At 37.7% G+C, this 25,149-nt stretch overlaps 3 protein-coding genes and 11 non-coding genes across 17 annotated transcripts; 2 read left to right on the top strand and 12 right to left on the bottom strand.

Annotated features, from left to right (window-relative positions):
- Window positions 1-690: 690 nt before the first annotated feature.
- Window positions 691-4,664, top strand: LOC111802430 (cysteine proteinase inhibitor 12). Of its 3 annotated transcripts, none has more exons than XM_087127241.1 (5): window positions 691-1,006; window positions 2,851-3,070; window positions 3,384-3,500; window positions 3,714-3,859; window positions 4,282-4,664. In XM_087127241.1, the coding sequence occupies exons 1-5, from the start codon at window positions 902-904 to the stop codon at window positions 4,417-4,419; spliced, it is 726 nt and encodes a 241-aa protein (XP_086983367.1). In that variant the 5' UTR covers window positions 691-901; the 3' UTR covers window positions 4,420-4,664. The 3 variants fall into 3 exon arrangements, with proteins under 3 accessions (XP_086983367.1, XP_086983366.1, XP_023542550.1); XM_087127240.1 differs by having other exon boundaries at window positions 3,381-3,500; XM_023686782.2 differs by lacking the exon at window positions 3,384-3,500 and having other exon boundaries at window positions 699-1,006.
- A 1,097-nt stretch (window positions 4,665-5,761) lies between these two features.
- On the bottom strand, window positions 5,762-10,919 carry LOC111802684 (uncharacterized). Its single transcript, XM_023687140.2, has 6 exons — window positions 10,761-10,919; window positions 7,642-7,714; window positions 7,450-7,543; window positions 7,112-7,225; window positions 6,981-7,035; window positions 5,762-6,590 (listed from the first exon to the last, which is right to left on the bottom strand). Exons 1-6 carry the CDS (start codon window positions 10,791-10,793, stop codon window positions 6,054-6,056), a joined length of 906 nt encoding a protein of 301 aa, XP_023542908.1. The 5' UTR covers window positions 10,794-10,919; the 3' UTR covers window positions 5,762-6,053.
- Window positions 10,920-11,348: 429 nt separating this feature from the next.
- Window positions 11,349-11,420, bottom strand: TRNAK-UUU (transfer RNA lysine (anticodon UUU)). The gene has a single exon. It is a non-coding gene; the product is annotated as a tRNA-Lys (tRNA).
- A 294-nt stretch (window positions 11,421-11,714) lies between these two features.
- Window positions 11,715-11,786, bottom strand: TRNAK-UUU (transfer RNA lysine (anticodon UUU)). Its single transcript has one exon. It is a non-coding gene; the product is annotated as a tRNA-Lys (tRNA).
- A 116-nt stretch (window positions 11,787-11,902) lies between these two features.
- TRNAK-UUU (transfer RNA lysine (anticodon UUU)) lies at window positions 11,903-11,974 on the bottom strand. Its single transcript has one exon. It is a non-coding gene; the product is annotated as a tRNA-Lys (tRNA).
- A 116-nt stretch (window positions 11,975-12,090) lies between these two features.
- Window positions 12,091-12,162, bottom strand: TRNAK-UUU (transfer RNA lysine (anticodon UUU)). The gene has a single exon. It is a non-coding gene; the product is annotated as a tRNA-Lys (tRNA).
- Window positions 12,163-12,278: 116 nt separating this feature from the next.
- TRNAK-UUU (transfer RNA lysine (anticodon UUU)) lies at window positions 12,279-12,350 on the bottom strand. Its single transcript has one exon. It is a non-coding gene; the product is annotated as a tRNA-Lys (tRNA).
- Window positions 12,351-12,466: 116 nt separating this feature from the next.
- TRNAK-UUU (transfer RNA lysine (anticodon UUU)) lies at window positions 12,467-12,538 on the bottom strand. The gene has a single exon. It is a non-coding gene; the product is annotated as a tRNA-Lys (tRNA).
- Window positions 12,539-12,654: 116 nt separating this feature from the next.
- Window positions 12,655-12,726, bottom strand: TRNAK-UUU (transfer RNA lysine (anticodon UUU)). Its single transcript has one exon. It is a non-coding gene; the product is annotated as a tRNA-Lys (tRNA).
- A 174-nt stretch (window positions 12,727-12,900) lies between these two features.
- Window positions 12,901-12,972, bottom strand: TRNAK-UUU (transfer RNA lysine (anticodon UUU)). The gene has a single exon. It is a non-coding gene; the product is annotated as a tRNA-Lys (tRNA).
- A 174-nt stretch (window positions 12,973-13,146) lies between these two features.
- TRNAK-UUU (transfer RNA lysine (anticodon UUU)) lies at window positions 13,147-13,218 on the bottom strand. The gene has a single exon. It is a non-coding gene; the product is annotated as a tRNA-Lys (tRNA).
- A 115-nt stretch (window positions 13,219-13,333) lies between these two features.
- TRNAK-UUU (transfer RNA lysine (anticodon UUU)) lies at window positions 13,334-13,405 on the bottom strand. Its single transcript has one exon. It is a non-coding gene; the product is annotated as a tRNA-Lys (tRNA).
- A 116-nt stretch (window positions 13,406-13,521) lies between these two features.
- Window positions 13,522-13,593, bottom strand: TRNAK-UUU (transfer RNA lysine (anticodon UUU)). The gene has a single exon. It is a non-coding gene; the product is annotated as a tRNA-Lys (tRNA).
- A 2,243-nt stretch (window positions 13,594-15,836) lies between these two features.
- LOC111801947 (type I inositol polyphosphate 5-phosphatase 12) lies at window positions 15,837-23,912 on the top strand. Of its 2 annotated transcripts, XM_023686195.2 has the most exons (11): window positions 15,837-16,923; window positions 17,987-18,239; window positions 18,330-19,137; window positions 20,039-20,163; window positions 20,319-20,403; window positions 20,526-20,691; window positions 20,794-20,834; window positions 20,921-21,188; window positions 21,260-21,383; window positions 21,466-21,826; window positions 23,380-23,912. In XM_023686195.2, the coding sequence occupies exons 1-11, from the start codon at window positions 16,128-16,130 to the stop codon at window positions 23,647-23,649; spliced, it is 3,297 nt and encodes a 1,098-aa protein (XP_023541963.1). In that variant the 5' UTR covers window positions 15,837-16,127; the 3' UTR covers window positions 23,650-23,912. The 2 variants fall into 2 exon arrangements, with proteins under 2 accessions (XP_023541963.1, XP_023541962.1); XM_023686194.2 differs by having other exon boundaries at window positions 20,526-20,834.
- The last annotated feature ends 1,237 nt before the right edge of the window (window positions 23,913-25,149 follow it).

Raw genomic sequence — 25,149 nt, 5'->3', positions numbered from 1 at the left:
TGTTGTCGGAGGAATTTGAACCTCTGATCTATTGGTCGATGATTTTTAGGAATTTGAACTTCTGATCTATTGGTCGATGATTTTTATAACTATTCGTTTAAATGTAAATTTATTGTTCTAATTTATTATTATATATATATATATATTTTTTTTGAGTTGAAAGTTTAAATTAAATTGTAATATAAACTCAAAAGTGGTAATTTCGTTAAAATATTATCTTATTTTATTTTCTATAATTTCAAATGTTTACCTTTAGTCTTTTTATTTATAATAAAATTTTAACTTTTATATTATTAGCTTATACATATATATGTAAAGTTTGAAAAGTTTGAAAATATGTGTACATTTTGTTTTTTATTTGAAAATGTTATTATTATCTAATTAATTTTAATAAAAATACTAACTTCAAATTAAATAGTAGAAATTAATTTTAAATTTTAATAAAATTTAGTGACTACGCATTTTAAACTTTAAAGTATAAAATAAAATCCAATGGACCAAAATGAAAATAGTATTTTAATTAAAATAAAATATCACTTGCAATAAAAAAAAAAAAAAAAAAATTACCATTTTAATTATTTGGAATTCGAAAAGGAAAAATTAAAATGTTGGGTAAAGTTATCAAAGGGAATTGAATTCTTTCCCCGAAAATTAAGTGCTTAAACGAAACGCACCGTTTTGTGGAGCACTTACAGTTCGCTTCATTGGCACGTATCCAGATTCTGACAATCGTGGCGCCAATTTTCACAAAAATCGAAAGAACAAATGAAGCGATAGTGATCTGTTCTTCTCTGTGATCAAGAAAGGATTCTTCGATTCAACGCTGTTATTGTTCTCTTCGATCGTTCTTGCAGGATTCGCATTTGCTCAATTTTGTTCAGAACAAGACGATCTGCTGCTCATGGCGTCCACTCTTGGAGGCGTGCACGATTCTCAAGGAGCTTCCAACTCCGCTGATGTGGATGAAATCGCTCGTTTCGCCGTCGACGAACACAACAAGAAAGAGGTAAAGAGATTCTCTCTATCTGTCAGTCGAAATGAATTTGTTTCTTACTCGGTTGGAGTGGTATTTTATTGTTCCGTTTTTTTTTCTTTTTGTTCATCTCGCGCTTCGTTGGTTCTCGTTGATGTCTGTGTCGTTGGTTCCTGATCTTGTTATAGTTGTGTTGTGCTTTGGATTTCTCTGTATTAGGCAGCGTTTACTTCGCGATGGCGGATTTTGTATTAATGTTGCTTGCATTTTGATGCGATCGGTTTCCGTCGGAGTCGGCGATCAGTATCACGATGTGGCAAACCGGAACTACGTGATTCTATCTTTCTTCCGTTTGTTTAATTGAATTGAATCTATTGATTGTGGTAATATTCTTATTTCTTCTAGGTACTGGATTGCCTATGGGTTGTAGGCTTGCGCAATGGATGTGGGTAATTAATTTCTCTGTAGCTTGGCCATAAAATTTGAATTCATGATTAAAAGTTTGGAAAGCTGAACAAATTTATGGCTGCAACTAATTAGGAGCGATATTCAACTTAAGAAAAATCTTGCCATTAGATGATGACTGGTAATGTGGTCTGATGCCGAGCTTTAACTATGTCAGCTAATGGTCCTTCCGTTTTGATTATAATCAGTGGACTGATGGCGACAATAAGATTTTTTTAATCTTTTGATGAATTCTAGTTACTTTTCTTCTAGTATTCAAAGCTCTTTATTTTGGGGGAGAATGATGGATTGTTAGTGTGGACGATTTGGAAGATATAGTTGGGGGCATGTATGGTTAGGTTCCATTTGTATACTTGGTGGAATTTGGCATATCTTAACTAAATCGTTTACATGGGTTCGCCGCGCACTTGTATGGTTTGGAGAAGCTTACTTGTCTTATAGTTTAGGTGCTTTATCCGTTTTTGGTTTTATTGCTTGTTGTTTTGTCTGGTTCAATAATACTGCTTATCCGAGTGAGTTTTACGGGCCGACTGGACCCGAAGCTTCTCAAGCTCAAACATTTACGTTTCTAGTTAGAGACCAACGTCTTGGACCTTATTGATCTGACCAGGAAAAAAAATGGATAATCAATTCCTAATTAAATCTTAAGGGGTGTGAATTAATGTAGGTACAGTTATTGTATTAATCTTAGTCTTGATCACACATGTAGATGTCTTCGTTAGAAGTACTATGTGTGAGATCCCTCATCGGTTGGAGAGGAGAACAAAACATTTTTTATAAGGGTGTGGAAATCTCTCCTTAGTGGACGCATTTTAAAACCTTGGCTATGACAATATCTACTAGCGATGGGCTTGGGCTGTTGCAAATGATATTAAAGCCAGACATCGGACGGTGTGCTAGTGAGGATGTTGAGCACCGAAGCAGGGTAGACATCAGGTGGTGTGCCAGTGAGGATGTTGGGTCCCAAGGGGGGTGGACATCAGATAGTGTGCCAGTGAGAATACTGGGCCCTCAAGGGAGGTGGATTGTGAGATCCCACATCGGTTGGAGAGGGGAACGAAACATTCCTTATAAGGGAGTGGAAACCTCTCCCTAGTAGACGCATTTTAAAACCTTGAGGGAAAGCCCAAAGAGGACAGTATTTGCTAGTGGTGGACTTGGGCTGTTACAACTATGTTTCTTCCATTCTCACGGGGAAATTATGTCAAGTATTTGTATAATGATTTCATTGAAGTATTTAGGTAGACACTTTATTTCAGTTATTTATTTATTTTTCCAAAACTAACTAAGAAGCATGTTATTGCTGTTGTTTAATATTGAAAGGTCCTGTTGTTCCCATGTCCTCATTTCATGGAACTGTAATGACACCTTAAACTACTTTATAATATAATTATCTTCATATTCCTTTGCAGAATGCACTTCTTGAGCTTGTGAGAGTGGTGAAGGCGCAGGAGCAGGTGGTAGCTGGTACAATGCACCACCTTACTCTTGAGGTCGTTGATGCTGGTAAAAAGAAGCTCTATGAAGCCAAGGTCTGGGTGAAGTCATGGATGAATTTTAAAGAACTTCAAGATTTCAAGCATGCAGGCGATGTCCCTTCAATTACTCATTCTGATCTTGGCGCTAAGAAAGGTGACCGACATTCTTTAACTCGTGCAGTGTTGTTTTAATTATAATTTAAATATATATAACTTCGAATATACAACCCATGTCAAACGCAATGTGCGGAAGTTGTGGACTCAATATTTTTCTTGCATAGGAGGTGGTTTTTGGTTGAAGTCATTCATGACTTCTTCTTGCAGGTTGATAAAATCTGAAGTTGTGATTTTGTATCTTTTCTAGTTTACGAAGGGTTGTAATTCTTGCATATGATTTCTTCATGTGAACAAACCTGCATCAATCACTATTTAATTTGCTCCGTGTGATTTTGCGGTAATGATAGTAGCTCTATTAGCTAACATGAGCGGGAAAGCCCAAAAAGGACAATATATGCTAGCGGTGGGCTTGGACTGTTACAGCTCATCTGGCATAAAACATGTACCATCGACCCAAAAGGTCAAAGGTTTGTATCGTTCATCCTACATATTTTTGTACTAAAAAAACGTTAGTAGCTCTGATACAAAGCATGAGCCATACATTAGCATTTGTACGTTTAGCATTCTTGTATGTTTGTATAGTATTCTTATAAAGCATAAAAGCAAGAAATCCTTGCACTGATTTGACAGATAATATCACTGTTATCTTTTCCATGCTATTGACCCTGGTTAGAAATCAGGTGATCATCCCCAGGGATGGCGAGAAGTGCCACCACACGATCCTCACGTTCAGGATGCAGCACAGCATGCTGTTCGGACCATCCAGCAGAGATCTAATTCCCTACTCCCCTATGAATTGCTGGAAATCATACATGCAAAGGCAGAGGTAAGTGCATTATGATTCTTTCATGTATTATATCCTTCTTTTGATTGTGGAATTGGAACTTTATCATCTTGATTTTATATTTTAGACGTGAATGACTGACCATGAAGGTACATTCATCTCTAAAGGCATCAAGGCTGAATTTTCATATGACTCACTTTTTAACGATTCGCTGCGTTTTCACCCATTTGTTTTTAAGCTTTGATGATGATATCATTTTGGTTAGCATAACATGAAAAAAAGGTAGGTGGTTTGTTGGTTAGAGGATTAGAAAATATCGATTTCGTGAACTCCTAGACGTTCATTCATATCCATTTGTGCACTTTATGAAAATTTTCTTTAGTTGAAGATGCAACATTATAAACCACAAATCGGATTAAATTTGTTTCTATGCTAATGGAGACTTCACGATGCTACGAAAACAGGTGATCGAAGAGGCTGCAAAGTTCGATTTGCTCCTAAAGCTGAAGAGAGGGAGTAAAGAAGAGAAGTTCAAAGTGGAAGTTCACAAGAACAATGAAGGTAACTTCCTTCTGAATCAGATGGTGCAAGATCAATCTTAGACAAGCTCCGAATGCGCAATAAAAAGAAACAATCGCTATCGAAACTTGAACTCGTCTTCTTACTTGAATTTTACACCTATGTCTTGAGAACTTGTGGATCTGTGATTTACTTTTGTTCTGGTTTGGTTAATTCGTGCTTGGATTGTTCAAGTGAACGGGTTACAGGAATTCGGGTTCGTGTATCGTGAGTCTTGGATTTGTATGTATTATGTATGTATTATGTATGATGGGTCCTTCCAGTTTAATATGTATCAACTTTATAAGGAAACCTCAAAAGGCGACTTAATAGGTCCTTCCAGTTTCAAATAGGTTTCAGAAGTTTTAGAGAGTTTCGAATCCACTTCTAAGCAAAGGGTCCAAAGGACACATAGCAGGATTTGGCCCGAACTGTTTGGCAGATTTCCACGTTATTACAGTGAAGGTCAAAGTCGTATTGAACTTTCCAGAGATCGAGTTATGGTATGCAGATTTAAGCATAGTCTAGGATTTTAACTGCATGCTTTTAGAAAAGCCAGTAAATTTGTATTTGGTAGAAATATTTTTTAAAATATTGTTTTTTTTTAGTTTAAATATTTGTTTTGTGGGCTAAAAATTATTTGTTTTAAGGTTTGTGAGGATAACAGGAAATCAATCTTATTTTCTTTTAAAATTTATTATGGAGAAGCTCGAAAAGCAGTAGTAAGATTGTTTCGATGTCAATTTCAATATTCTCGTAATTGATTCACTCAATAATTTTTTCGATATAGTTTTCATATGGAAAAGACGATTTGTTTGATCTTTTTCTTCAATATAATTAATTGTAATAAAATTGACCAACGAATCGTCTGGTGCACTAAAATCACGAACCTATTTACTTGGACAATGACAACTAATAATCTCGAGTAATTTAATTCACATGACATCTTTGGATACATAAGAAAGGAGGTCCAGCGAATTGTCTAATGCAATAAAATCATGAACCTGTTTACTTGGGCAATGACAACTGAGTACACATAACATCTTCGGATACATAAGAAAGGAGGTTCAAATGACAACTGAGTACACATGACATCTTCGGATACATAAAAAAGGAGGTCCAACGAATTGTCTGGTGCAATAAAATCACGAACCTGGTTACTTGGGCATTGACAACTAATAATCTCGAGTAATTTAATTCACATGACTTCTTCATATACATAAGAAATGAGGTTCAGCAAATTGTCTAATGCAATAAAATCACGAACCTGTTTACTTGGGCAACGACAACTAATAATCTCGAGTAATTTAATTAGGGTTTCACACGACATGCACCTATCAGCTTCCAAGAAAAAGAGCAAAGAAGAAGGAAAAAGAAAAAAAAAAGTAGAACCTACTGTTAACGTTATGGATTACATAATGAACAAGCTATTACATTTCAACAGCTACAGACCTAATGTTAGATTGAGAAACCAATATACTTAGAACATTAAGAAGTAAGAAGAAAAAAAAAAAGGAATAAATCAGAGAAAGGATTTCAGATAGAAAGAACTACTAAACTACACATATTCAAACTCCAATTCTCTGATTCTTCTTTAATTTCTTTCTTTGCCTTCTTAAAACTGACCTTCTTCCCTCTGTAGTGTTTTTGCTTGCTTGCTTGCTTGCTTCAATGGAGGTTACTCCTCTTCATCATAATCTTCCTCTTCCTCGTCTACTCTTGTGCTGAGATGTGCATATTGGAGAGGGTCGATTGCCATTTTGTCGACGTCCGAGAGAGGCCAGGCGGGGAATTCATCATCAGCAGCAGCAGCAGCAGGAGCAGCAGCTTTAGCCTCGGATTCGGTGGTGGTAGGCCTGGTTGGTTCGACAGGCACTTCTGGTATTATGGCTGCTGCTGCTGCTGCTGCTGTTACTGCTACAGTCTTGTTGGAGTCTTCGTTGGTATTGACGACATCGGCATTAAGATCGAAGTTTTGAATAGCTTGATTGGCTTCTTCACCGACTTCTTTTGATGTTGTTTTGCTTGGCTCGACATGATGCTCCATCTGCACATCTGGATTGGGGCTCTTGTTCCTGTTTTCTATAGATGTGCAAGCATCGGCTTCGGGATTAGGTGGGATGTTGTCTCTTTCGGCTGTTCGAGCTGGTCGTCCTCGACCCCTTCCTCGTCCTCTTCCTCTTCCTCTACCAGTGCTGCCATGGCTCATGTCATGCTGTAGGAGGAAAGCAAATGATTTATTGGGTTCAATGATTTCATTATGCATTTCATGAAAGCTCGGTCTATCAGTCTCTTATTAAAATAGTTCAAATTATAAGTTTAGTCCCTATAGTTTAAAATGTTAGAATTAGTCCCATGGCCGAATGAAAATCCTAAAAAATTTGTCCCGACGGAGGAAGTATTTTATCGAACCATAAAGATCATTTAAGGTTTTATCAAGCCAAAAGGATAAAATTCTAACTTTTAAAACAATAGAAACTAAATTCTAACCTTTCTTCGACCAAATTTATAAGTTAACCAATAAAATAATTCTCGGAGATTTTCTCGGTTAAAAAAAATGCAAATTTAACAGATATTTGATTAGTTAGGATGAAAGAATAATTACCATCCTGATCTTCTTCAACTCATCAATATCATTGCCCTCATCACCAAGGGGCTTCCTGATCAGACATTAAGCACGTTAAGTTATCTACTGATCATAACAAATATCTGAGTAAGAAAATAACTATATCATACCTCCTCTTTCTATCATCAACAGCACCATCAGAATGACCATGACCATAATCCGGAACCCGACTAACAATATCCCTCAGAAAATCGAAGACGCTATAGCTTTGTACACAGTGCTTTCTGTAATAAAAGTTCAAAAATGACAGTAAGACAAACCGACGTCGAAAAACAAAGCAATCAGATCTGGGGAGACAAATGAGGAATGGGGAAGAGGGTATGTATGAGATGATAACAAAAGGAATTAACCAGTTAGAAGCAAAAGGTAAAAACTGTAAATTTTCCGAGTTTGAATGTATGGGATTCACGAAACTTCGTAAAACAAATCGATTGAAATACACTCTTACAGGTGGAACGAGTTCATTGTCTTTGCTCCTCTTTGTAGAGTTATCTCATAAGTTCGATCACAGAGGTCTTGCAAGAATAGCTCCAATGCTTTAGCTGGATTAAATGTGAAGAAACATTAGCTATCATAAATGTCTTAAATGGAACACCTTATGATATTGAATACTACTGAACCATCATTAATGTTTGCTTACAAACTAAAACAGGTACTGCCAGTGCTATCTTTCCAACATCCTCATCTGCTTGCATTATCTTTTTTATCCGAGCCTGCAAAATTATATCGTTCATCAGATAACAATGAACTAAAAATCCAATCAAGATTTAGGATTCGATCGAGATTTTAAAGTTCACTGAAACAATTATCCTTCCACGCAGTTGAACTGAAAATTTCTTATATGTTAAAATTCCACCAATAAAAAATGTACAGCAAGTCAAATCATCAAGTAAACGCCAGGCCATAATATGCCAAATTATGTTTAGAAGGGGGGCTCCCATGATCCCCAACAACCACCACCCCGAGAAGCAATAGCAAGACAAATGGATATCTGGTATCACCAATCATCTTAAAAACTCAAGGACAAGCATGAAAATCTATATCGAGCAACAGCAAGCATAGAATAATTGCAACTGTCAAGCATATAACATCCAGCTATCTATGATGATGTCGGCACATCAGTCAGGGAACCAGCTATTAATTCATTCAATTATTTTAACATCAATTCATAGCGTATTGTGCTATAATGCTTCAGACGTTTCCAAGAAATCATTTGAATACCATTTAATGACAGGACCCTAGATTGTAATAAAATAGAGATTGTCGAAGAACACCCCTTGGAACTGGAACTGAATATAATGTCCCGTGTAGATTCTATGCTGAAAATTTTCCTTTTCCTTTTCTCTTTCTTTCCCTCTTTCTTTCTCTTTCCCCAAGAACTAAGCTTTCATTGAGCAAAATAAAAGAAAACAAAAAGGCTTCCTAAAAAATCACAAGCCCAAAACATGTATGTCGAGATGCTGATGCAACATTTTCAAGTAAGGAAACCATGAACCCCACATCCAAATTCTAGAAGTTTGAAAATTCTTTACTATCTGTGTAAACAAAAGGAATAAAAATAGGCCATCTTAGATACTCAAGGCTTCAGTACGCAAGATCATGTCAGAGCATAAGTTTTAAGGATTTTCACCAAACGGCCTGGACTGACAGACATCTCCCAGAGACCTAAGAGTCCAAAGTAAAAAGTAAATAGATATCCCACATCGGTTGGAGAGGAGAATGAAACACCCTTTATAAGGGTGTGGATACCTTTTCATAGCAGACGCGTTTTAAAAACCTTGAGGGGAAGCCCGAAAGGGAAAGCCCAAAGAGGACAATATCTACTAGCGGTGGGCTTGGGCCGTTACAAATGGTATAAGAGCCAGACATCGGGCGATGTGCCAACGAGGAGGCTGTTCCCCGAGGGGGGTAGACACAAGGCGGTGTGCCAGCAAGGACGCTGGGCCCCGAAGGAAGGTGGATTTGGTGGGGGGTCCCACATCGATTGGAGAAAGGAACGAGTGAGCAAGGACGCTAGGCCCTGAACGGGGGTGGATTGTAATATCCCACATCGGTTGGGGAGGAGAACGACCTCTCCCTAGTAGACACGTTTTAAAAACCTTGAGGGGAAGCCCGAAAGGGAAAGCCCAAAGAGGACAATATCTGCTAGCGGTGGGCTTGGGCTATTACATGAACCAACTCTAATTTATACGGGTCAGAATAGTACAAAAAGAGGGAGGCAGGGAATCAATTCCTCAGACCCTATCAAAGCCCAAAAAAAAAAAAGAAAAAAAGAAAAAAAAGAAATCTACTCCAATTGTTACGGATCAAGTATTTTAATTACAGAAGAAATGGATAGAGCGTAGGAGCACCACTGACAACTTAATGATCTTCCCAATTTCTCGTCAACCTCTAACTTTCTCCTAAAAAATTCAGAATTTAAGGAATGAACATCTATTTGGAACCAATGTTTAAAGGTTTGCAGTAGAAAATTGGTTCTTTTCTTCATATAGGAAAACAAATCTTCTGTATAGTAGTTGTTTACTTGTTTTTCAACTAAAATTTTATATAAGATTTCAAAGCTAGAGTATAATGAAGAGGATTTTAAGAGTAAAAAAAAATGATGTGGACAAAAACCAATATGACATAAGAATGTTACAATTTACTCACTGCCATGAAGAACGTTGAATGTTATTAACAAAAAAGCTAAAAAGAAGGTGGTAGAGTTGGGGTAAATCTTTGTGCTTTAGTACCTCGAGGACACAATCATGTCCTCCGCCTGTGCGCTTTGGCCAGTTGGATTTCAGTTAGGCTTCTCTAAGCTTTTGGAGTAGCTATGTCACGCTATGTTCGACGAAATTCACTTTCATTCTCCCTTTTGTACGAAATATCGATTGTTGTGGCTATGGGGGTCCTTGTAAGGTAAACTAAGAGTTTCTAACTAGATTAGAGTATGATATAGCGAAGAGCTTAAGTTCGCACGTGATTTAAGTTACCATATAATTCCTCTTAGTGGTATGATATGGCAAGTCAGGTTAGAGAGGAACAAAAGGGTTTCTTCAGGTTAGACATATTGGGAGGATTCTAGGTCCATTGTTCACTTCCCTGCCTCCCTTTTAGCTTCTTAATGCAATTTATTTCTAATGCTGCTCTCGCTATCAGAGTTAAGAATTGATGTGCCTTCTTTAATCTGTTCTCTCTTTCTTAACAGCCCCATTATGTTGGCAGGAACAAAGAAAAATAGAACACTGTATCTTTGCAAGCTTAATCACTATGTATTTTCCCCCCAGCAGGAAGAGGGGGAAAAAAAGCCATAAATTTAAGCTTTAAAAGCTCTAATGCGTCAAAATCAACCAAATATATGATATCAACGATGATTAAATTCATTTCCCAGGCCTATACAGTAATGGATCCGTAATTAATATTTGATACTATGAACTGAGCAGGACAAGTTGCAGACGAACAAAACTACAGAGTTAGCTTAATTAACACAGACAAAGTAATCAAACGCATTTTATACAGTAAAAATTCCCGCCATATAAGGAATACATCAAAACATCGCACGAAACCGACCAGATGATAATAATGATAGGAAAAATTAAGAAAAAAGTTTGAAAAAAAATGCACAAATCATCGGACGAAACTGTACGCCATGTTCTCTTCGCAATAGCAGAAATTAGCAAACAAACAAATTTTCCAATCAATTCGTGAGAAAAGAGCAGTATTATCAGTTTGATCGAAAGAAAAATAAAATACAGGAACAGAAAATATCGAACTTACAGCAGGAAAGCGGGTATCGAGCTTCTTCCTCATGGCGTCAGATTCGAGACATTCAAATGGATCAAAAAATATATGAAAAAACGAAGAAACAGCAGCAGAAAATTGGCAGAACTTCAGCAGAATTCGATTACCATTTCGATCAATGGACAATCAACACAGAAATTCATCGAAGCAATCTCAGATCCAGGAGAAATTAGGGTTTTTATCATAAATGGCTCTACGATGAAGAAATTAGAAATAGAACCCAGAAATTTGAAAATTGTAAAAGTAGCTCACTTTTTGAGCGAAAAGACTATAATACCATAACTTGATGACCTGGCATGGAAAATCCAACCTCTCTGACAAGTGGGATTTTGATCGTTCAGTTCAGATTTTCTGTTGGTTTAATATTTATTTATATGAATAAATAAATTATATTTTCTAAATTAATTTAATAATTAAAATATAATTTTTTTTTTGTTTTTACACTATTAATATCCGCTACAAATTTCAAATATTCTTATATGGCGACTAACTCCGTTAATTCAAGATTTTACTATTCTCGAGTTTGACTAATTAGATTAATTTTTTACTTACAATATTTTGCAATGCCATCTGTGGGGATCGAACCCACGGCCACGTGATTAAAAGCCACGCGCTTTACCACTGAGCTAAGATGGCTTATTCGTTAAATCAAGATCTTACTGTTCTCGGATTTGACTAACTAGATTGATAGTTGAATTATAGCATATTCAAAACTTCGACTTTACCAAAAATGTGAAACATAAGAGAACAACAAAACCTATTTGGGTATCGAACCCAAGACCACGTGGTTAAAAGCCACTCGCTCTACCACTGAGCTAAGATGGCTTGCCTATTAAGTTAAAATTTTACTGCTCTCGGGTTTGACTAACTAGGTTGATAGATGAATTATATCACATATTTGTTAAGAGAAAAACAAAAATCTACTTAGAACGCCATCTATGGGGATCGAACCCACGACCACGTGGTTAAAAGCCACGCGCTCTACCACTGAGCTAAGATGGCTTGCCTATTAAATTAAAATTTTACTGTTCTCGGGTTTGACTAACTAGGTTGATAGTTGAACTGTATCACATATTCAACACTTTGGCGTTAAGAGAAAAACAAAACTCAACTTAGAACGCCATCTGTGGGGATCGAACCCACGACCACGTGGTTAAAAGCCACGCGCTCTACCACTGAGCTAAGATGGCTTGCCTATTAAATTAAAATTTTACTGTTCTCGGGTTTGACTAACTAGGTTGATAGTTGAACTGTATCACATATTCAACACTTTGGCGTTAAGAGAAAAACAAAACTCAACTTAGAACGCCATCTGTGGGGATCGAACCCACGACCACGTGGTTAAAAGCCACGCGCTCTACCACTGAGCTAAGATGGCTTGCCTATTAAATTAAAATTTTACTGTTCTCGGGTTTGACTAACTAGGTTGATAGTTGAACTGTATCACATATTCAACACTTTGGCGTTAAGAGAAAAACAAAACTCTACTTAGAACGCCATCTGTGGGGATCGAACCCACGACCACGTGGTTAAAAGCCACGCGCTCTACCACTGAGCTAAGATGGCTTGCCTATTAAATTAAAATTTTACTGTTCTCGGGTTTGACTAACTAGGTTGATAGTTGAACTGTATCACATATTCAACACTTTGACGTTAAGAGAAAAACAAAACTCTACTTAGAACGCCATCTGTGGGGATCGAACCCACGACCACGTGGTTAAAAGCCACGCGCTCTACCACTGAGCTAAGATGGCTTGTCCATTAAATTAAAATTTTACTGTTCTAGAGTTTGACTAACTAGATTGATAGATGAATTGTGTCACATATTCAACACTTTGGCGTTAAGAGAAAAACAAAACTCTGCTTAGAACGCCATCTGTGGGGATTGAACCCACGACCACGTGGTTAAAAGCCACGCGCTCTACCACTGAGCTAAGATGGCTTGTCCATTAAATTAAAATTTTACTGTTCTCGGGTTTGACTAACTAGATTGATAGATGAATTGTGTCACATATTCAACACTTTGGCGTTCTCGGGTTTGACTAACTAGATTGATAGATGAATTGTGTCACATATTCAACACTTTGGCGTTAAGAGAAAAACAAAACTCCACCAACGCCATCTGTGGGGATCGAACCCACGACCACGTGGTTAAAAGCCACGCGCTCTACCACTGAGCTAAGATGGCTTGTCCATTAAATTAAAATTTTACTGTTCTCGGGTTTGACTAACTAGATTGATAGATGAATTGTGTCACATATTCAACACTTTGGCGTTCTCGGGTTTGACTAACTAGATTGATAGATGAATTGTGTCACATATTCAACACTTTGGCGTTAAGAGAAAAACAAAACTCCACCAACGCCATCTGTGGGGATCGAACCCACGACCACGTGGTTAAAAGCCACGCGCTCTACCACTGAGCTAAGATGGCTTGCCTATTAAATTAAAATTTTACTGTTCTCGGGTTTGACTAACTAGGTTGATAGTTGAATTGTATCAATATTCAACACTTTGACGTTAAGAGAAAAACAAAACTCTAGTTACAACGCCATCTGTGGGGATCGAACCCACGACCACGTGGTTAAAAGCCACGCGCTCTACCACTGAGCTAAGATGGCTTGCCTATTAAATTAATATTTTAATGTTCTCGGGTTTGACTAACTAAGTTGATAGTTGAATTGTATCACATATTCAACACTTTGGCATTAAGAGAAAAACAAAACTCTACTTACAACGCCATCTGTGGGGATCAAACCCACAACCACGTGGTTAAAAGCCACGCGCTCTACCACTAAGCTAAGATGACTTGTCTATTAAATCAAAATTTTACTGTTCTCGAGTTTAACTACCTAGATTGATAGTTGAATTGTATCAACGTTAACTGAGTGTATTTTTTGTTTCAATCGAGTGATGCTTGAGTTTTTCTAACGTTAACTTCCATTTCTCGTCTAAACAGTGAATCTTCGCTTTGAGGTTAGTCCCACGAGGCTCTGACCCCACGAATTAAATGGACATCTCTAAAACGAACCTAATTCATAAAATTTTCTGTGAACCCTAACCCAACGACCCAACTCAAATTGTTGGGTTGAGTTTATAAAAAAATTTAGATCATGAACACCCATAATTATAATTAAATAATATCTTAAATATAAATTTGATAAAAAAAATGTTGATAAAATTAATTTATATAAAATCACATAAATAAATAATATGTTCAAACCAATATCTTTTATTTCACTAAATTGGAATTACAATATAAAAATATTTTATTAATTTTTATATCTTTAGTACTTTAAAATAAAATTTTCACGTTTTAAAAAACTTTTAAATTAAATAATCTTAAATTTAAAAAAATAATATTATAATAAATAAAAATAAAAATAACATAAAAAATTATCAAAATTATTTTAAATCTTATAAAAGTTATAACATTAAATTTAAAAGCTAAAAAATTTCAAAGATTAAAAAATAATAATAATGTTATCCATTTTCTTTTTCTATTTAAAATTAAAAAAAAAAAACAAAATTTAATTAATAACTTCATCCACAAGGCTGAATTTCAAAATTTAGTGGAATTTAGTGTTATTTTTCCAAATATTTTTATATTATTATTTTAATTAAAATAATATTAATAAAGGTTTCGTATATTACGAAGCTAAAGGTGTGGTGATGGCTATGGTTCCTCAAACGAATATCCGTTACGAGAAAAAATAAAAAATAAAAATAAATAAAAAATTCTAAAAAGGAAAACGACGTCGTAGTGATCTAAGTCAATGTCCATCAGCACATGAATTGCACGCACGTTCGATCATTCTCCTTGTTCATGATTTTCTCTTAATTCTCTTTAATTAAAATATTAATATTGTTTATTTATATTTTTTTATTATTTTATTTTCGTCGAATAATTTTGATATTTTATATTTTTAAATATCGTACCTGTTAAACGTTTTCTAACCACATTACCTACTGATATTAAACTACTGCCCAAACTCACCACTATCTGATATTGTCGGCTTTATCCCATTACGTATCGCGATTTTAAAACACATTTGTTAGGGAGAGGTTTCCACGTACTTATAAAAAATGCTTCGTTCTCGTCTCCAACCGACATGACATCTCACAGCTCATTTACCATACTTCGTCTTCATTTACACGCTTTTTAGAAAAGAATTCAAAAGATCATCTAATATAGAATTACTCTTAAAAAAAAATGTATAATTTTAATTCTTTTTAACATTTATTAATCATTATATCCTTAAAATTGCTCTCGTTTAAATATGGTCTCGGTTCATTTATGTACCTTTTCGTTACTTAGATGTCTCACTAAAAATGTATCGAGCGATCCTTAGGAGTTATTTTTAATTTGTTACGTGCTTCACAATTTTATAAGAAGCTAAATGATCCACTGGAATAAGGGGTCGAGAGTAAAGGTTTTACCGAACTATGCATACATTAGATCAATCAAAACTTCATACGCCCAAAACCGCTAAAGACGAGATCTAGCATCATAGATAATAGTAGCTTAAACTTCAATTTTGTGTCGAGGCCTCTGAGTTAAAAAAAAAAAAAAAATCAAATAATTTAAAATTTTATTTAATAAAAAATTTAAAAAGTAATTGGATATAAAATTAAATTAAGAATTTATTAAACATTTTCAAAATATAAAAATTTATTTAAAACCAAAATTAAAAGTTTTGAGATTAAATTTACTAAAAATGTTAAATTTTAATTTTGTTTTTATAAGTCTAATTTTTTTTTTAATTTTGTGCGTAATAAATAATATTATTTATTAATTTAACTTATTTATTCAATTTAAAACTAAAATTTTAATTTCATGTCGAAGTTTGTAATTTAAAAAAAAAAAACATGTTGTAATTTATGAATTTATTTTAAAAATTAAGAAATTAATTAAAAGTTGAAGAATTTATTAATTATTTTAAAAGTTTGTAAATAAAAAAATAATATTGTAATTTAGGGAAAGAAAGAAGAAAAAAAAAGAAATTAAAAAGAAAATGGAGGAAAATGAAGACAAAAAAGGAGGCAGTTCCGGTTCGTTGGTGAAAACAATACTGTCCAAAGGATTCAGGAATGCTCCGCCTCGCTTCCCGCTCTTCCTCTTTTATGTGCAGAATCGTTCAATTCTCTTCCATTTTCCATGTTTCAATTCCAACAATCCTTCTCTTTCTCTCACCCTTCTTTCGGATCATCCTTTGGATTTTGTACAATTTTGTACAATTTTCTCGTTTCCCCAAATCCCAATTCCAATATTGTTTTTCCGCGTTTTCTTTCAGATCCATTTGGAGGTTTTTGCTGTAATCGAGCTAGATTTTCACCTCTGTAATGGATGATCAGTTTGAAGATGATGAACGGGAGGCATTGGCGGTGTTGAGCCCTGTTCCTCCTCCTCGGAAATCTCATTCTTACAGCCAGCCGCTTCGAGCTGGATCCGATCAGAAGCATCATCAGCTTCGGAAGCACAGTTTTGATGAGGATCAGGTCCCGAAGGTTATGGACTCGTATTTGGATTCTTCTGAGGATGATTTTATGCCGTATTCGATGTCGTCGGCTATTGAAGGTGAGGAGTTTCTCTCGCAGAGGTTGGATCAGAATCTCTGTATGGACGGCGGCGGAGGTCTCGAGGATTCGCGGCAACCTCAGGCATTGGCGGAGTTCGTTGGGAGCGGTGGCTCGACGGGGGTTTTTAAGGTTCCGATTCGTGCCTCTGTTCATCCTGGCCGCCCGACGTGCCTGGAGTTGAGGCCGCATCCATTGAGGGAGACACAGATGGGGAAATTTTTGAGGAACATTGCGTGTACAGAGACTCAGCTGTGGGCTGGGCAGGAATGTGGGGTGCGGTTTTGGAACGTTGAGAATGCTTATGAACCTGGTAGTGGATTGGGTGGGAGGGTGAGGCGGGGCGATGAGGATGCTGCCCCTTTTTATGAATCCACCAACACCTCGCCCACCATGTGTTTGATTATTGACAATGGGAACAGATTGGTGTGGACTGGGCATAAGGATGGGAAGATCAGATCATGGAAGATGGATCAGTCTTTGGATGATATGCCTTTCAAGGAAGGGCTTTCATGGCAAGCTCATCGGGGTGCTGTTCATTCCATGACCCTAACTTCTTATGGTAAGCAGTTTTTTCCTCAAGAAAAGTCTAAAATGGCATGTTAAAATTGGTAAAAAGAGAGGGTTCTACTAACTAAACTGACTATTCTAGTCGTCCACTGTTGGTTCTGAATGTTTTGCAATTTTCGAAATCAGGAAATTACTGTTTATTTCTTATCTATGTTGCTGTGTGATACCCTATGCTGGTTGGAGAGGGGAACGAAACATTCCCCTATAAGGGTGTGGAAGCCTCTCCCTAGTAGACATGTTTTAAAATGGAGTGTGATGGTGATAAGTAATGGGATAAAGCGGACAATATTTGCTAGTGGTGGGCTTGAGCTGTTACAAATGGAATCAAAGCCAGACATCGGGCGGTGTGCTAGTGAGGAAGCTGGACCTCCAAGGGGGTGGATTGTGAGATCTCACATTGGTTGGAGAGGGGAACGAAACATACCTTATAAGGGTGTGGAAACCTCTTCCTAGTAGACACGTTTTAAAATTGTGAGTCCGACGGTGATACGTAACAGGATAAAGCAGACAATATCTGCTACTGGTGGGCTTGAGATGTTACAAATGGTATCAGAGCCAGACATGGGCAGTGTGCCAATGAGGACGTTGGGCCTCCAATGGGGGTGGATTGTGAGATCCCATATCGATTGAAGAGGAACGAAGCATTCCTTATAAAGGTGTGGAAACCTCTACTTAGTAGACGCGTTTTAAAACCATGAGTTTGACGGCTATACGTAACGGGACAAAGCGGACAATATCTGCTAGCGGTAGGCTTGGGCTGTTACATATGAGATTTTCTTTGTCCTAGAAATTCGTTAAAAAAACAGGCAATTTTAGTGATGGCATGAATGCAAGAATAGGAGAAATCAAATGAGTCCTCACCCCATCTGGTATTTGCTTCAATGTGAGTTGTACTGTGAAGACTTGGTTTGAAGATCTTAGGTTCATAAAACCACCATTTTGTCATTGAAATACTTTCTTATATGAACCAAGCAATGTACTTAAAAGGGTATTACAAGTTACAAGCAACTTTGCCTCTACCGATTTTTGACTTTCCGTGTTCATTGATTTTACAGGTGACTTGTGGTCGGGTGGTGAGGGTGGTATTATTAAGGTCTGGCCTTGGGAAGCAATTGAAAAATCTCTTTGCCTTTCGTCCGGGGAAAGGCATATGGCTGCTTTACTCGTGGAGAGGTCGTATATTGACCTCAGGAGTCAAGTAACAGTCAATGGTGTCTGTAGTATATCTTCTCAAGATGTTAAGTGCGTGTTATCTGATGAAGTTAGAGCCAAAGTTTGGTGTGCTGGGGCTCTATCATTCTCACTGTGGTAGGTATTCACTTCAGATATAATTCTATATAAAAGGCTAAGCATTTTGTTAAAATGGCCTTCTTTCACTCTAATTTTTTGATGCTACAGGGATGCTCAAACAAAGGAGCTTGTAAAAGTTTTTAATATAGATGGTCAGACTGAGACTCGAGTAGATATGCTACAAGCCCCTCAAGATCAATCAGTGGAAGATGAAATGAAAGTAAAATTTGTATCCACAGCCAAAAAAGAAAAATCACAGGGCTTTCTCCAAAGGTCACGCAATGCCATAATGGGAGCTGCAGATGCTGTTCGTCGGGTTGCAAAGGGAGCGGGGGCATTTACAGAAGATATCAAGAGAGTCGAGGCAATATTGCTGGCCAAGGATGGGATGATTTGGAGTGGATGTACAAATGGCATGTTAGTGCAGTGGGATGGAAATGGAAACCGGTTGCAAGATTTTAACCATCACCCTTATGCTGTTCAGTGCTTTTGTGCTTTCGGGACACGAATGTATGTGGGTTATGTGAGCGGAGTTATCCAAATAGTGGATCTTGAGGGGAACCTAGTTGCAGGATGGGTTGCTCATAGTAGTCCTGTGCTGAAAATGGCTGTGGGTGCAGGATATGTTTTTAGCTTGGCTAGTCATGGTGGAATTCGTGGCTGGAACATGACTTCTCCAGGACCTATTGATAACATAGTACGGACCGAACTGGCTGCCAGAGAGGCGTCATACACAAGGAAACAGAATATCAAAATGCTGGTTGGCACATGGAATGTTGGACAAGGAAGAGCTTCTCATGAAGCATTGATGGCGTGGTTGGGTTCGACTGTCTCGGATGTTGGCATTGTTGTTGTTGGATTGCAGGAAGTAGAGATGGGTGCAGGTTTCCTTGCCATGTCTGCAGCAAAAGAAACAGTAAGATCTTCTGCACTCTATGATGGTGTATTGGAGTCTGGTTGTAGCTTGTGATGATGAAATATTTAGCCAAGTTTTGAAATCAAACTCTTTACGATGAAACCTACTAGTGCAAAATCTTGATAGGAAGATCACTTTAGTCTAATGCCCTGTACGCATGCTCTCCGTTTTCTCTGTTTCTTAGCTGTGAATTATCTATACCGTGGTAACTTGTAACAGCCCAAGCCCACAGATAGCATATCCTCTTTGGGCTTTCCCTTTCGGGCTTCCCCTCAAAGTTTATAAAACGCATCTGCTAGGGAGAGGTTTCCACACCCTTATAAAAAATGTTTCGTTCTCTTCTCCAACCGATGTGGGATCTCACAATCCACCCTCCTTCCGGGCCAGCGTCCTCGCTAGCACTCGTCCTATTCTTCAATCGATGTGGGACTCCCCAATCCACCCCCTTCAGGACCTAGTGTCCTTGCTGGCACACTACCTCTTGTCCACTCCCCTTCAGGGCTCAACTTCCTCGCTGGCACATTGCCCGGTGTCAGGCTCTTATACCATTTGTAACAGCCCAAGCCCACCGCTAGCAGATATTGTCCTCTTTTGGTTTTTCCTTTCAGGCTCCCCTTTAAAGTTTTTAAAACGCATCTGCTAGGAAGAGGTGTCCACACCCTTATAAAGAATGTTTTGTTCTCTTCAACCGACGTGGGATCTCACAATAACTAGTATATTTCTCACATGCATAATATCTGTTTGACATTCTGATTATTGACAATTTGTGTTCAGAAGAATCTCTCCAGCATCCTTCAAGTTCTTATACAAGCAAAATACGCACGTTCCATTATTAAGTTCATGCATACATTTTTATAGTCATGCCTTTGCCTGAAAAAGAAAAAGACTATGACAACTGCAGGTAGGACTTGAAGGCAGTGCAGTAGGACAATGGTGGATCGATACCATTGGAAAGGCCTTGGAGGAAGGGACGATTTTTGAACGCATGGGTTCCAGGCAGCTGGCTAGCTTGCTTATTTCTCTTTGGTTAGCACTGTAATTTGAATATTAGATGTAATTATTCTTTTATAACATTTAGAATAAGTTGTCAGTTCTATCACACCACTAAATGAAATTTCCTGTTAACTCTCTCATATTTGTATGGATTGTTCCTAATTCCATATGCTAATATTTCATGTCAGGGTGAGGAAAAGTGTTAGAACGAATGTTGGAGATGTTGATGCTGGAGCCGTTCCTTGTGGTTTTGGTCGTGCAATTGGTAATAAGGTTTGTTTATCTTTCAGAAGTTCGTTAGTTTTCGTGTATGAAAATTACTCGTTCTTAATATCTTGAATAGGCCTTTCATGTCCCTGATGTGGCTGTTGACTCGGATAAAACTGATTCAACAGGGAGGTGTAGGTTTGAGAATCCGAGTCTATGATAGGATAATATGCTTTGTGAACTGTCACTTGGCTGCACACTTGGAAGCAGTAAACCGTCGTAATGCCGATTTTGATCACATCTTTCGAAACATGGTCTTCAACCGATCATCTAACCTTCTAAATAATGCAGCTGGTATGGTGCCATACCTGTTTTTGTCTTGCTCTCTTGCCTTCTCCACATACTTATTTTGGCTGCTTTACTTTTCTGGCTTGCCGTTCGCCCTCTCTATTGCAGCTGGTGTCTCGACTGCTGTTCATACGCTTCGAGCTACAAATGTATGTCTTGATGATTAATGAAACATCATTTTTTAGCTACTTTCCTTTTTATCATCCACTATGTTTATCTCTTGTTGGTAATTTAGGTTGCTGCTGTCAATCCTGAAGAACCAAAACCCGAGTTATCTGATGCAGACATGGTTGTATTTCTGGGTGATTTTAATTACCGGCTCTTTGGCATTTCGTACGATGAAGCCCGGGACTTCGTTTCCCAGAGATGCTTTGATTGGCTTAGAGAAAAGGATCAGCTTAGGGCTGAGATGAAAGCTGGAAGAGTTTTCCAAGGCATGCGTGAGGCACTCATTAGATTTCCTCCAACATACAAGTTTGATAGGCATCGACCAGGCTTAGCAGGTATATGGCTCAAGAGGTTCACCATGTTGTCTACAGTGAAACTTGTTAACATTTTCATATACCTTTTCCAGGATACGATTCTGGCGAGAAGAAACGTATTCCTGCCTGGTGCGACCGAGTAATATATCGTGACAATCGTTCATCTCCCATGTCAGAAAGCACTTTAGAATGCCCTGTAGTATCATCTATTTTATTGTGAGTATCAGCTTTTGGAGGAGTTTTCTGTTGTTTCCTTAACTCTTTTTTCCTTATGCTCGAGACTATGACGTACTTGTAGGTACGAGGCCTGCATGGAAGTGACCGACAGCGATCACAAACCTGTTAGATGTAAATTTAACCTTCAGATTTCCCATGCTGATAGGTCAGTGAGGAGAAAAGAGTTCGGAGATATTATAAAATCTAACGAGAAAGTGAGATCTATTTTCGAAGAGTTATTATACGTTCCCGAAACCATTGTCAGCACCAACAGTATAGTTCTACAAAATCAAGAGTCATCTGTTCTCTGCATAACCAATAAATGCGTGAAAGATGTGGCTACTTTCAAAATTATCTCAGAGGGACAATCTTCTATCAAGAATGAAGGTGATCAGCGCGATTATCTTCCAAGAGGCGCTTTTGGGTTTCCTCGGTGGCTTGAGGTATCGTCTTATGCCTTGTGATTAGATGTAAATGCAAACACAAATCATTATTCGCCTAGGTAACGTAGACCTAATTGTGAGATCCCATATTGGTTGGAGAGAGGAATGAAATATTTTTTTATAAGGGTGTGGAAATCTCTCCCTAGTAGACACGTTATAAAACCTTGAGGGAAAGCCTAGAAGAGAAAGTTCAAGAGGACAATATCTACTAGCGGTGGATTTAGGCTGTTACAAATGGTATTAGAGTTAGGCACCGAGTGGTGGGCCAGCGAGGACACTGGGCCCTCAAGAGGGTGGATTGTCAGATCCCACATTGGTTGGAGAGAGGAACGAAACATTTCTTATAAGGGTGTGAAAACCTCTCCCTAATAGACGCGTTATAAAACCTTAGAAAGCCTAGAAGAGAAAGTCCAAAGAGGACAATATCTACTAGCGGTGGATTTGGACCGTTACAAATGGTATTAGAGCTAGGCACAGAGTAGTGGCCAGCAAGGACGTTGGGCCCTCAAGGGGGTGGATTGTGATATTCCACGTTGACTGGAGAGAGGAATGAAACATTTCTTATAAAGGTGTGGAAACCTCCACATTGACTGGAGAGAGGAATGAAACATTTCTTATAAAGGTGTGGAAACCTCTCCCTAGTAGACACTGAAACATTTCTTATAAAGGTGTGGAAACCTCTCCCTAGTAGACACGTTTTAAAATCATGAGGCTGATGGCAATACGTACAGATCGAAGTGGACACTATCTACTAGCGGTGGACTTGAACCGTTACACTAATAGCTTAAAGAGAGTTGGTTTTGGACCGATATTTCACACGAGAAATCGACATTTGTTTCTGGCCGTCCTCTCTCAGCTGAATATTGCATAATTTACAATTACAAGCTTACCTTACCAATATTTATGGTTCTGAATTTCTGCCTCATGACAAGTATGCGACTAATTTTAGGACGCTTAAATCTCACATTGCTTGATATTAATGGTACAACTTATGTAACTGGTTGGGTTGATTCCCTTTATATTTAAGGCTGCTCCAATGCATTAGGCCCCTGCCACTGCCAATGATTTTTTTTGCCCAGTTAAAAGGAGTTTTTTGGTCTCCAAAATAGGTGGATTATAAGATCCCATATCGGTTGGAGAGGGGAACGAAACATTCCATATAAGGGTGTAGAAACCTCTCCCTAGTAGATGCGTTTTAAAGCCATGAGACTTACAGCCATACGTAATGGGCCAAAGCGGACAATATCCATTAGCAGTGAGTTTGAGCGGTTATAAATAGTATCAGAGTTAGACATCGGGCAACGTGCGCCAACGAGGACGCTGGGACTCCAAGGGAGTGGATTGTGAGATCCCACATTGGTTGTAGAGGTGAACGAAGCATTTCATACAAGGGTGTGAAAACCTTTCTCTAGTAGACGCATTTTAAAGCCATGAGGCTGACGGCGGTACGGCGGTACGTAGTGGGCTTGGGCTTGGACTGTTACAAAATATTATGCATAAGGAGCTTTTCTTCCGTGTGATATTTCTCTTACTCATGTTCTTTCTAATTGCAGGTATCACCAGCTGCCGGAATAATCAAACCCGAACAAGCTGTCGAGATATCGGTACACCATGAAGAATCCCATACCCTAGATGAGTTCGTTGATGGCATCCCACAAAACTGGTGGTCCGAAGACACACGAGACAAGGAAGTTATGTTAACTGTCATCATACGAGGAAGTTGCTCGACCCGATCAGTCAATCACCAAGTACGTGTGCGCCATTGCTTCTCAAACAAGACGGTTCGTGTCGACCCTAAATCCAGCAGTACTAAAAAATCTTAAAAAAAAGATTCTTTGATTGATTGGCAATTCTTTTCTGATTTGGTCCATAAAATAGCTTCCTATGCTCAGATTGTTTTGCAATGTTAGTTAACCAGTATGCATGTATATGTAAATAGCGTGGCAACTGTTTTAGCCATCATAGTAGAGGTGGCTGAAGATCAAGGTCTTCAGATTCTTTCCAGTCCAAAGATACTGTAATTTGTAGATCATTTCTTCAAGAATGTACAAAGAAATTCTACATGCATACAACTGGTTATCTGCTCTCCCATTCACATTTCTTTCTTCCCTTTCTTAAAGATGTTCACCATTTTTGCCCTTTGTGTGAGTAAACTTTGTTTGATTTTAGCTCAACCATGTGTTTGAAGCCATTTAAGATGGCCCGTTTGTTGCAATCGTGGCCTTTATAGATCATAATAGATCATAAATGTTCGGGTGTGAACGCTGTGAGATTCCACATCGGTTGTAGAGGGGAATAAAGGCGTTTTAAAAAACCTTGAGGGAAATAAAGGCGTTTTAAAAAACCTTGAGGGAAAGTCTGAAAGAAAAAGTTCAAAAGAATAAGTTCAAAGAGGACAATATCTGTTAGCCTTTTGGGGGCTATTAGAAATGAAATCAGAGTTGGACACTAAGTCAATAAGGACGCTGAGCCTCTAAGGGGGTGGACACCGGGCGGTGTGCTAGTGAGGACGCTGGGCTCCGAAGGGGGTGTGGATTGTTAAATCCTATATTGATTGGAGAGAGAAACGAGTGCGAATGAGGACGCTGGGCCCCGGAGGGGGGTGGATTGTGGGATCCCATATCGGTTTGGAGAGCATTCTTTATAAAAGTGTGAAAATCTCCCCTAACAGATAAAACACTTGCATATCGGTTTAAGAGATTTAAGCGCTTCTCTTACAACCATCTTGTATTTAGTTTTCAATTTTCTAGAACGTATGCTTCAGTATAAAGAAAACTATCGTATTAGCTACATAGTGAAAAGAAAAGGAGATAGAAAAGCAAATCGATTAACTATTAAGGAACATGAGAAAAAAATAAACAAGAGGAGAATAATAAGATGACTAACAAATAAGGGGTGTTCGTGGATCGGGTTGGGACATTCCCGCTCCATGATATAGCTCTTAAAATAGTCGATAATTTGCATTTAGAAAAATCAATAAATTAGTGTTCCATCAATTTCAACTCTAAACTTCAAAAAAAAAAAAACAAAAAAAAAAAAACATATTATAATAATCAGTAAAATAATACAAAATTGTTGACTTAGTAAAATGACCAAAGTAGACATATTATTACAATTATTTTTATTTTAATATTTAACATCTATTTTATTATAAATTAATTGTTTAAAATTTTTTATATGATTTAAATGGAAAGTTACTTTAGTTTTGACTTTAGCTTTAGGCCAAATTGCCAATGACTTAATTTGATTAAGCTAATCTACTTCATCAACTAATCATATTGACTTCGTTTGTCGATGGAGAGTTCATTTGTACTATGATCATT

The sequence above is a fragment of the Cucurbita pepo genome, chromosome 9, assembly GCF_057944985.1.
Source record: "Cucurbita pepo subsp. pepo isolate OVF chromosome 9, ASM5794498v1, whole genome shotgun sequence".
In the NCBI taxonomy this organism is placed as follows: domain Eukaryota; kingdom Viridiplantae; phylum Streptophyta; class Magnoliopsida; order Cucurbitales; family Cucurbitaceae; genus Cucurbita; species Cucurbita pepo.
This window is presented reverse-complemented; position numbering and strand designations above follow the sequence as displayed.

Coding starts and splice junctions, on each gene's coding strand:
- LOC111802430 (XM_087127240.1), top strand. CDS start 902: ATGGCGTCCACTCTTGGAGGCGTGCACGATTCTCAAGGAGCTTCCAAC. Junction 3,071..3,380: donor TGATCTTGGCGCTAAGAAAG/GTGACCGACATT, acceptor CGGTAATGATAG/TAGCTCTATTAGCTAACATG. Junction 3,501..3,713: donor ATCGACCCAAAAGGTCAAAG/GTTTGTATCGTT, acceptor GTTAGAAATCAG/GTGATCATCCCCAGGGATGG.
- LOC111802684 (XM_023687140.2), bottom strand. CDS start 10,793: ATGAGGAAGAAGCTCGATACCCGCTTTCCTGCT. Junction 7,715..10,760: donor TCGATACCCGCTTTCCTGCT/GTAAGTTCGATA, acceptor ATAATTTTGCAG/GCTCGGATAAAAAAGATAAT. Junction 7,036..7,111: donor GTTGATGATAGAAAGAGGAG/GTATGATATAGT, acceptor ATGTCTGATCAG/GAAGCCCCTTGGTGATGAGG.
- LOC111801947 (XM_023686194.2), top strand. CDS start 16,128: ATGGATGATCAGTTTGAAGATGATGAACGGGAGGCATTGGCGGTGTTG. Junction 16,924..17,986: donor CATGACCCTAACTTCTTATG/GTAAGCAGTTTT, acceptor TTGATTTTACAG/GTGACTTGTGGTCGGGTGGT. Junction 20,835..20,920: donor ATACGCTTCGAGCTACAAAT/GTATGTCTTGAT, acceptor TTGGTAATTTAG/GTTGCTGCTGTCAATCCTGA.